The 10705-nt window shown below is 53.2% G+C and overlaps 1 protein-coding gene across 1 annotated transcript; it reads left to right on the forward strand.

The window, feature by feature from the left end:
• The first annotated feature begins 500 nt into the window (after positions 1–500).
• LOC135891991 (cAMP-dependent protein kinase catalytic subunit alpha-like) lies at positions 501–7598 on the forward strand. The gene is made up of 6 exons (XM_065419671.1): positions 501–563; positions 1772–1900; positions 2082–2180; positions 5965–6047; positions 6824–6950; positions 7497–7598. Exons 1-6 carry the CDS (start codon positions 501–503, stop codon positions 7596–7598), a joined length of 603 nt encoding a protein of 200 aa, XP_065275743.1.
• The last annotated feature ends 3107 nt before the right edge of the window (positions 7599–10705 follow it).

Consider the following 10705-nt stretch of genomic DNA (forward strand, 5'->3'; position numbering starts at 1 on the left):
GCAGCAGTAGTAGACCCCGTGTCCTCCCATTAGGGCAATGTGATCCATGCCTCTTAACGTCATTTGACTGGAGGGTTGTACGAGTGTCTCCTTGTGGGGTGCAGGTTGTGTGTCGAGGGGCATGGAACAGGCACTCCCGAGTGGCATGTTCAGCAGGGGGGTAGAGGCACAAGTGCCCCCCCTTTTGTAGGCGCTGGGGGCTGCATTAGCCCTCCCTGACAGTGCTGTTCGGTGTGTCCAGCGGCAGGCCCGGGGGTGGGGGTGTTGCGGGAACGCCCCCAGATGGACCTCTCTCTAGCCAATCCCCAGCTGAGCCGCCCTTTGTAGCCAATCGGGCACCGCCATTCCGCTCATACGCTTAAAATCCCTGCCCCTTTTGTGACTGCATGCCTCTTCGCTGAGCGGGGGGGGGGGGGGGCTGAAAGCGGAGCTCTGTCCACCAGGCTGGGTGCCCCACCCCTCCTGACTCCTCACGCTGCTCCCTTTCTGTTTCCCTTACAATGAAGGAGTTCCTAGCCAAAGCCAAAGAAGACTTCCTCAAGAAATGGGAGAACCCCTCCCAGGTACTGTACCCCAACCCAGATCACTCCCCACCCCCCCAATCAAGGTCTCTGTAGCCCCAGGCTGATTACTCTGCAACCACCCCCTGGATCTCTTTTCCCATCACTGAGCCACCTTGCCACACAGCCTCCGCTGAGGGTCTGGGGTTATTTTTGCTCCTGGGGGGCGGGGCTGAGTGCTCTTCTTCCCCCCCTGCCCCAATCCCCAATTTGCCCTTTGGTAACTGAAGGGCCAAGAACTCTGTAGGTTCAACTCCACTCTGCTGGGGGAGGGGGACACTAACCATGTGGGACTCCTCCTGATCCAGCCTGTCTCCCCCTCCCCCATCCTCCTTCCAAGGCCCCAGCGTGGTCGTCCAGCTGAGCCCCAGATTGGCTCCCAGGGGGGTTGTGCTAACAGGGATCCTGTTCAAAGGGCCTCCATTTGCTGCCGGCACTTGAGCGCAGTGACCCAGTTTGTCGGTGCCGGAAAAGCTTTCGCGGTCAGCCCTGGGTCTGTCCCCACTGGAAATCCCGCCCAGGGTGGGTTCTGCAGCACTGTCACTTTGCTAGTCCTCCCGCACACCCTGTGTCATTAACGCCATGGCACAGATGGGGAAACTGAGGCCCAGAGGGGAAAGGGACTTGGTCAAGGGTATAGGAAGTTGGTGGCGATCGTTTGACTCCTAGTCTCCTGCCCTCTGACCACTACACTTCACTACACTTCACTCCCTCTCCTCACAGACCGAGGGCTAGAACCCAGGAGTCCTGACTCCCAGCCGCTCCCCCGCCTCTAAGGCACCAGTCCCCACTGAATGGAGTTGGGCGGGTCGCCTGTCTGGAACTGGATTTTGGTTCTGCCCAAGGAGCAGGGAATGCCTTGTCTGTGTCTCATTGAAAATGTAGCAGTTTCCTTTGGCGCCCTCTGGTGGTGAAATGTGACATCTACTTCTTCAAATCAATGTTCTCAAGAACAATCCCAGTGCGATGCTAGGGGGTGCTGTGCTGCACGCAGTGGGGGGCTCAGTAAGGGGCGCTCTCTCATCACACTCAGTGCTGACCTGGAGGGGCTGCATTTCTGGTGAGCTATTCAAACCGAAGCTCTGACCCCCTCTTGGTCATTAAAGACCCCTCCAGTCTTGCAATGCAAATCCCACTGTCCCGGGTAGGTTCCTTCCTGATGCCCCCAGGACCAGTCTGGCCCCCCATCAGGTTTGTTTTCCCCCTTCCAGAACACAGCCAGTTTGGATCAGTTTGATCTAATCAAGACCCTGGGCACGGGCTCATTTGGGAGGGTGATGCTGGTGAAACACAAAGAGACCGGGAATCACTATGCCATGAAGATCCTGGATAAACAGAAGGTGAGACGCTGGGGGCTGCTGCAGAGATCTGGCCTGGGGGACCGTGGAATCCCCAGTGTGGGGGAGGGATTTGGAGCTGAACCCTGCGTGGGGATGCAGGAGAGGGGAGTGCATGGGAGGCGCAAGGGGTGCTGCGCCAGCAGAGGAAGATCTGATCTTGCTATTTCCTTTTCTCTTCCAGCTAGTGAAGCTCAAACAAATTGAGTACACCCTCAACGAGAAACGGATCCTCCAGGCCGTCAACTTTCCATTACTCATCAAGCTAGAGTATTCTTTCAAGGTAGGTGTCCTTCGCTTGCCAGCCTGGCCCTCAACTGTTTCTCCCCCCCCCGACTCCCACAATCCCCTTGATTCGTTTCCTATTTAAAACCAAAGCTGTGCTGAAGGGGTCGAAGGGCACAGTCTGCGTCTCTTGTATCTTGAGAACAAATGTTCCTGGCATGACGTCTGGGATCAGGTTTGGAGCTAAGAAAAATCAGTTTGGATCATTCCCCCTTTTCAGTCTCTTCTGTTTTGCTTTGGACTCCAGGTTTTGAACAGTGATACTTCCGCCCCCCTCCAACCTGGTCAGTTTTGCTTTCGTTCCTAGTCAGTTTCAGTTTCCGGCTCCCATGCGCTGGCCCTCGGGCATGAGGTCTGGCTTGTGGGGGAGTCTCAGAAGAAGGCCTAATGTCATGCACAATTGGCTTTGTGGAGACTTTGGAACCATCATGTGGGATCGTTTCCTCCTGATGGAGTTTCTGTGAAAGCTAAAACTCAGGCCCCGGCGATGGGGCTTGGACCCTCTTCCCTGAACCTGGATCTTGGGGCCTGTGAGCTACACCCTGTGTGTAGGGGGGAGAGCAAAGATAGTTGTGCCTTTGAGCTCCACAGCACTCCCTGTGGCTGGCCTGATTAAAGAGGGGCTGGCTCTGAAGGGAGATCTGTCTCCTGTCTGTCAGCCTGAGGTTAGTGGGTTGTAGGGACGAAGAGTCGTCAGCTCAGAGAAGGCTGCAGGATAAATCGCAGCCCCTGCGAGAGCCTGGAGGCTAGGGTGATGGGCATGTTAGCAGCAGGCAGTGCTGGCAGAGTCGTTTTCTTGGGGCCCCTCATCGTTCTCAGGTTAAATAGCTTTGATCTCTGGCCCCTTGTCTGCAGAAGCTGCTTCAATGGAAATGTCACCCCTGCTCCGTGCCGTGTAGCTCTCGGGTGACACAGTAGCAGTGGGGCCAGTGGCTGCTGTTACACAGGCTGTCTCACTGAGCCAGTCAATTCTCCTACGACAGCGTAAAATAAATCCCTGAATCCGCGGGTGTAAATGTGGGAGAATTTCGTTGAAATCAATGTGACTGCTCTGGATTTACCTCGCTGAGCTAGGAATCTGGCCTGGTACGTGCTGACTGGGCCCCATCAAGATACCACTAGGGTGTTGGGGCCTGTTTAGTTGGTAGAGGGTCAGGAAGGCCCATGTCACGCAGACCAGAACTGCCTGAGCAGGGAGACCAATGACAGGCCGCACTGCCAAGGCTGAGCTTCCTTTCTACCCCTTAGAGACAGCAGGGTTCAGGCATTGTTCCCCTTACGCTCTAGGGCACCCACCTTTACCCTGCTGCTGGGGCTCAAGGCGTAACCCTCTTAATTTAGGCACCTAGCCTCACCCTTCTGTGGGCTCAGGGCGTCACCTCACACTCTGCGGGTTCGCAGGGTCTTTTCCTAGTGAAAGAGCCTCACACAGAAATATCCTTAACCTCTGTTTATTAACAGTTGCTGTCACGGACTCACAGGTCGTGCCCACTCTTGGTCCCGTGCAGTCCCTGGGGGAATCCCCTTCAGTGTGACAGCCCTTCTCGGGGGTCCACTTTCTCTCGGGGGTTAAGCCCCTCCACCTCCTGGAACCGCACCTCTCTGAGCCTTAGCACACCTGTCTCTCACCGTGGGCCTCTTCAGGGAGTCCACTTGCTCTGGAGCCCCGGGGCCTCCCCTTCCAGAGGGAATAATGCAACCCTGTTCTCTAGACCAGAGCGACTCTCAGCCAGTGTAAAACAGGAGGTTTATTGAGCGTCTGAACACAGCATAGGAAACTCTCAGGGCCCTCAGGCCTGGCCTCCCTCAGCACAACACATCCACATCTCGCCTGCATCCAGGTGGGCTCTGCCTGCTCTCTCTCTCCAGTCCCAAGCCCCCCTGCTTCCCACCTGGGCATCTGATATCACCTCTCCCAAGTCCCCCTCTGTCCTTGTAAACAGGGTCCCCTGGGCCTTCTCTCCTCTCAGCCGTCCTCTGGCCCCCTGTGGCTGGAACCGCCTGGTCAGGTGACGGGGTCCTCTCTTCACAGCCCATTGTCTTCCCACTGGCCAGAACCAGCTGTGACTCCCGAGCTGGGCCTCCTGGTCACCAGGTCACCAGTCGCTGGGGTATCCATTCTCCAGGCCATAGGCTAGGGTCCCAAGTTCTGTCGTTGGTCCTCTGTAACAACAAACTCCCTCTCCCATCACCTTATTAAACCAGTAACACCCAGGGAAACTGAGTCCCACCCCCTCTACATGCAAACCATTGGAAAAAAACAAGGAAAAACCAAGAAACCCCCCACTTTGTCACAGTTACCAGAACAGAATACACACGCTACTCATACAATGTCCATCACTCCCAATAAGGCTGACGAACTTTCCCTGCTGGCCAGTCAGGATCAGGTTGTCCTGGGACTCCAGCTTCTGCACGGTGTCATTGGCAGTGTGTTGAGGTCTCGCAGCTCTGGGCTTGGGCTGTGTCCTGGAGCTGGTTCCCAAGATCTTCCTTTTAGACCCAGTTCATATAGTGAAACTTGAGTCCTGCTTACCTCTACCTTAACCAATCATTTTACGGAAGTATTACAAAATAATTCTCTGACCAATCCAAACATAGTGTGAAACAATTCTTTACCCAGTCGTACACCACCACTTTAGCTGATGTACACCTGGCAAAATTAGTTATGTAACAGAAACAATCAAAGAAGCAGACAGATAAACAATAGAGAAGTGGGGACCAGCAAGGGAAAACAATCAAGAGGTAGAGATTTCACACTCACACTGCTGCAAAGTGATTCCTTTGAGCATCCTAAGATCTGTTTCTTTGCCTGGTGATGCTGGGCACTATGAGGACAGGAGCCTTCTTACCAGCCCGGTATGACATTGTTCTGATATAATTTAGATGGAATGTGAGGATGTGACATTCTGCTTCTTGGCTCCTGCTCTCCTAATCTGGCTGCAGAAAAAGGCCTCCGACCATACAGCATGGGGTGCTCAGCCCATGCCCCGCCTGGACCCTCTCTCCAGGGCTAGCTGGAAATTGACCCTGGGCTCGAGGGCAGGGGCAGTGGTCTCCGCTGGCGCGTGCGCGGGTGCTTAGTGCTCATGTTCTCACCACTGAGCGGGGTAGGGTCTCGCTAGTGGAATGGCTTTGTTGGGCTCAGCGGAGTTACTTCGGAGGCTGCTCTTTGACTTTGCAGCCGCGAGGGAGGATGAAGCCAGCCTGGTCAATTTCACACTCTGCTTTTGAGAAGTTTCACTTCCTGCTTCTGCTCCTTTGGGGTGTCCGACCTGGTGGCAGGTTGGGTTTCCCCTTTGATCGTAGACGTCACAGCTGGGAAATCCCTCTTGGGCCTGCCCGTCCCTGCCCCTAGACCAGAGGTATGGGGAGGGGTTGGATTTTCTAGGGCTCTAGCACTAAATACTCCAAGCAAATAAACCTCGCGCCCTCTCATTAGTGAGTCTGTTCCCCAGCCGCGTCTGTGCAGCAACTCCCACTGCAGGTGTGTGCCTGGGACCTTCGGCACCACAGCTCAGCCCCTCTGGCCCTTGAGCTAAAGGAGTAACAGCAGCAGCTGGCCGCAGTAGTATGCTGTTATCTCCCAGACAGAGGGTGTACTGCATTGTGTGCTATGTGGAAGCCAGGCCAGTGCATCAGGCTCCCTTGAGGCATGTGGCGTTAGTGCCGGAAAGGGATGGGGCTAATAAAGGAGCAGGGGTGTGGTGAGCAGCTTCATCCCGGTGTCCCAGGTGCTGACGGGGGGCCCCCTTGCACTCCGTTGCTGCTGCATTTCCTTCTAGGATAACTCTAATCTGTACATGGTGATGGAATACATCCCGGGCGGGGAGATGTTCTCCCACCTACGGCAGATCGGGAGGTTCAGGTGAGCGTTGCCACGGGAGCCGATGTTGGGGACAGTGTCACTAATGGTTAGAGCTGGGTGGCAGATTGACTCCTAGGTTGTCTCCCTGGCTCAGGGAGGACAGTGGGATCTTGCACTTAGAGCAGAGGGACTGGGAGTCGGGACTCCTGCGTTCTATTCCTGCCTCTGCCATTCACTCCTTGTGGGAAGGGGGGAGAATCACTCTGTGCCTCTGTTTCCACATCTGTAAATTTGGGATTTAGTTCAGTAGAGAACTAGACCTTTTATCCACTAGCAGCATCTGCAGCGATGCTGGCTTTGATCCTCATGCTGCAGGGCGTGACCTGATCCCCAGCTGGGCTGGTCAGGAAGGGATTCCCCATGGGGAGGGCTGCTGAGGTCTTATGCCAGCACTAGCCACAGTTAGTGGCCAGGGATGCCAGGGCTAGATGGAGTCAGGCTGGAAGGAGCTGGGGGTCCATGGGTGTGTGTGTTGAGGCTAGGGGGAGATGCTGCTCTGGGAGGGGCTTGCCCTGGGTTGCCAGGCTGGATGGAGTCAGGGGTCTAGCAATGATGGGTGGGATGTGTGTGCTAGGGCTAGTGGTCTGGCTAGGGCAGATGGGGCCACCAGGCCTAGAAGTGTTGGGGCATCTTGCCTGGGGTTGCCAGGGTAGATGGAGTCTGGGATCTATAAGGAAGGTGAAGGTGGGGGTGGCAGGGGGCCGAGGGTGCTGGGCTGGCTGAGAGGGGGCGGATCTGGCCCAGGATGCCCACGTTCTCCTCCCACCTCATTGCAGTGAACCTCACGCCAGGTTCTACGCTGCTCAGATCGTCCTGACCTTTGAGTATCTGCACTCGCTGGATCTCATCTACCGAGACCTGAAGCCAGAGAATCTCCTGATAGACCAGCAGGGCTACATCAAGGTGACGCTGCTGCCCCTCTCCCACTCCTTTCCTTCCCTTCCCTATCCAAGGCTAGGTCTACACTACAGCGGGGGGTCGACCTAAGATACGGAACTTCAGCTACGTGAATAGCGTAGCTGAAGTGGCGTATTTTAGGTCGACTTACCTGGCTGTGAGGACGGCGGCGAGTCGACCGCTGCCGCGCCGCCGTCGACTCCGCTACCGCCTCTTGCCGCGGTGGATTTCCGGAGTCGACGGTAGAGCCATCAGGGATCGATTTTATCGTGTCTTCACTAGACGCGGTAAGTCGATCCCTGATAGACCGATTGCTACCCGCCGATCCGGCGGGTAGTGAAGACGTGCCCCCAGTGCTGGCTCCTGGCTCCCTGCAGTGATCTTCTCCCTGCCCAAGTCTCTTTCTGCTGCCATCCCCTTCCCAAAGCCAAGACACCCCCAGAAATGTAACACGTCCAGAATACATCAATCATCTGCTCCCTCCCCTTCCCCTCCTGCTGTCACAGCCTCCGGGCTGATCCAGCTTCTCCCCTCTCTGTGTTTCGGCTCCAGGTGACGGATTTTGGTTTTGCCAAGCGGGTGAAAGACCGAACCTGGACTCTGTGTGGGACCCCAGAATACCTGGCCCCAAATAAATATTGGCTATCGGGGTGAATGGGAATAGAAAAGAAAGCTGAACAAAGATCCACATGGATTATAACACTGAATCACTGTCTGGAGTTCTTCTCTAAATTTTTCTGGCTCCTCCCTAATATTAGGGAATTCCTTGACCAGATTTCTAAGATCCCCCGGTGTCCAAGGGGCATGCACTGTTACCAAATTATTCCCATTCCCAGGCAGTTGTCTAAGGGAGCCTGGACTACTGATGACTGGCTCTGGTGACTCCTAGTATGGTTAGAGATGGGGGACAAGGTGGTAGTGCTGGTGGAATCGGGAACAGCCCCCGACCCTTGAGGAAGATAGGATAGTGGTCAGGTTTCCTCTCCAGAAGGAATGTTCTCTGCAGCAGACACATTTCCTGAGGATGATCTCGGCCTTTACCTACAAGGGACACCAATATACCTGGACTCGGTTACCTCAAGGGTATACAGAATCACCCTCCCTGTTTTCTCAGATCCTGAAAAAGGATCTGAATGATGTGGTCTTTCCAGGAAAATCTGTTCTGCTGTGATCTGGAAGCCTACTTTCGTCGTCTCCGACTCAAGGAATATTTTCAACGCAGCACTGAACAGTGCACTGACCCACAGGAACCCTCCTACCAACACTACAAGAAGAAGAACTCTGTGTGGACTCCTCCTGACGGTCGAAATGACAGACTGGACCTCTACATAGAGTGCGTCCGCAGACGTGCACAGGCTGAAATTGTGGACAAACAACATCACTTGTCCCATAACCTCAGCCGTACAGAACGCAATGCCATCCACAGCCTCAGAAACAACTCTGACATTATCATCAAAGGGGCTGACAAAGGAGGTGCTGTAGTCATAATGAAAAGGTCGGATTATGAACAGGAGGCTGCCAGGCAACTCTCCAAGACCACATTCTACAGGCCACTATCCTCTGATCCCACTGAGTAATACCAAAAGAAACTACACCATCTGCTCAAGAAATTCCCAGCTACAGTACGGGAACAAATCTACATGGACACACCCCCAGAACCCCGACCAGGGGTATTCTATCTGCTACCCAAGATCCATAAACCCGGAAACCCTGGACGCCCCATCATCTCAGGCATTGGCACTCTTACAGCAGGATTATCTGGCTATTTGGACTCTCTCCTCAGACCCTTCGCTACCAGCACTCCCAGCTATCTTCGGGACACCACCAACTTCCTGAGGAAACTACAATGTATTGGTGTTCTTTCTGAAAACACCATCCTGGCCACCATGGATGTAGAAGCACTTTACACCAATATTCCACATGAGGATGGACTACAAGCTGTCAGGAACAGTATCCCTGATGAGGCCACAGCACGCCTGGTGGCTGGGCTTTGTGACTTTGTCCTCACCCACAACCACTTCAGATTTGGGGACAACTTATACCTTCAAGTCAGTGGCACTGCTATGGGTACCCGCATGGCCCCACAGTATGCCAACATTTTTATGGCTGACTTAGAACAACGCTTCCTCAGCTCTCATCCCCTAGTGCCCCTCCTCTACTTGCGCTACATTGATGACATCTTCATCATATGGACCCACGGAAAGGAGGCCCTTGAAGAATTCCACCTGGACTTCAACAATTTCCACCCCACCATCAACCTCAGCCTGGACCAGTCCACACAAGAGATCCACTTCCTGGACACTACAGTGCAAATAAGTGATGGTCACATAAACACCACCCTATACCGGAAACCTACTGACCGCTATACGTACCTACATGCCTCCAGCTTCCATCCAAGACATATCACACGATCCATTGTCTACAGCCAAGCCCTAAGATACAACCAAATTTGCTCCAACCCCTCAGACAGAGACAAACACCTACAAGATCTTTATCAAGCATTCTTAAAACTACAATACCCACCTGGGGAAGTGAGGAAACAGATTGACAGAGCAAGACGGGTACCCAGAAATCACCTACTACAGGACAGGCCCAACAAGGACAATAACAGAACACCACTGGCCATCACATACAGCCCCCAGCTAAAATCTCTCCAGTGCATTATCCACCATCTACAACCTATCCTGGAAAATGTTCCCTCACTCTCACAGACCTTGGGAGGCAGGCCAGTCCTCGCTTACAGACAACCCCCCAACCTGAAGCAAATACTCACCAGCAACTACACACCACACCACAGAAACACCAACCCAGGAACCAATCCCTGTAGCAAACCTCGTTGCCTACTCTGTCCCCATATCTACTCTGGCGACACCATCAGAGGACCCAACCACATCAGCCACACCATCAAGGGCTCATTCACCTGCACATCTACTAATGTTATATATGCCATCATGTGCCAGCAATGCCCCTCTGCCATGTACATTGGCCAAACCGGACAGTCCCTCCGCAAAAGAATAAATGGACACAAATCAGACATCAGGAATGGTAACATACAAAAGCCAGTAAGTGAACACTTCAATCTCCCTGGTCATTCTATTACAGATTTAAAAGTCACTATCATTGAACAAAAAAACTTCAGAAACAGACTTCAAAGACAAACAGCAGAACTAAAATTCATTTGCAAATTTAACACCATTAATCTGGGCTTGAATAGGGACTGGGAGTGGCTGGCTCATTACAGAAGCAGCTTTTCCTCTCCTGGAATTGACACCTCCTCATCTATTATTGGGAGTGGACTACATCCACCCAGATTGAATTGGCCCTGTCAACACTGGTTCTCCACTTGCGAAGTAACTCCCTTCTCTCCATGTGTCAGTATATAATGCCTGCATCTGTAACTTTCACTCTATACATCTGAAGAAGTGAGGTTTTTACCCACGAAAGCTTATGTCCAAATAAATCTGTTAGTCTTTAAGGTGCCACCAGACTTCTTGTTGTTTTTGTAGATACAGACTAACACGGCTACCCCCTGATACTTGTTCTCATACAATATGTGGATGATCTTTTGCTTGCATCTCCTTCCTTTGAATCTTGTAAAACTGATACTGTGGTTCTTTTAACTGCTCTTGCTTTAAAAGGCCTCCTGGGAAAACCTTCAGTTGTGCCAACCTAGAGTGCATTACCTAGGTCATGATATTTCATCTGGCTCTTGTCATTTGTCAGATTCTCGTATTACAGCTATTCTAAAAATGCCTAGGCCT

The sequence above is a fragment of the Emys orbicularis genome, chromosome 19, assembly GCF_028017835.1.
Source record: "Emys orbicularis isolate rEmyOrb1 chromosome 19, rEmyOrb1.hap1, whole genome shotgun sequence".
Lineage (NCBI taxonomy): Eukaryota > Metazoa > Chordata > Testudines > Emydidae > Emys > Emys orbicularis.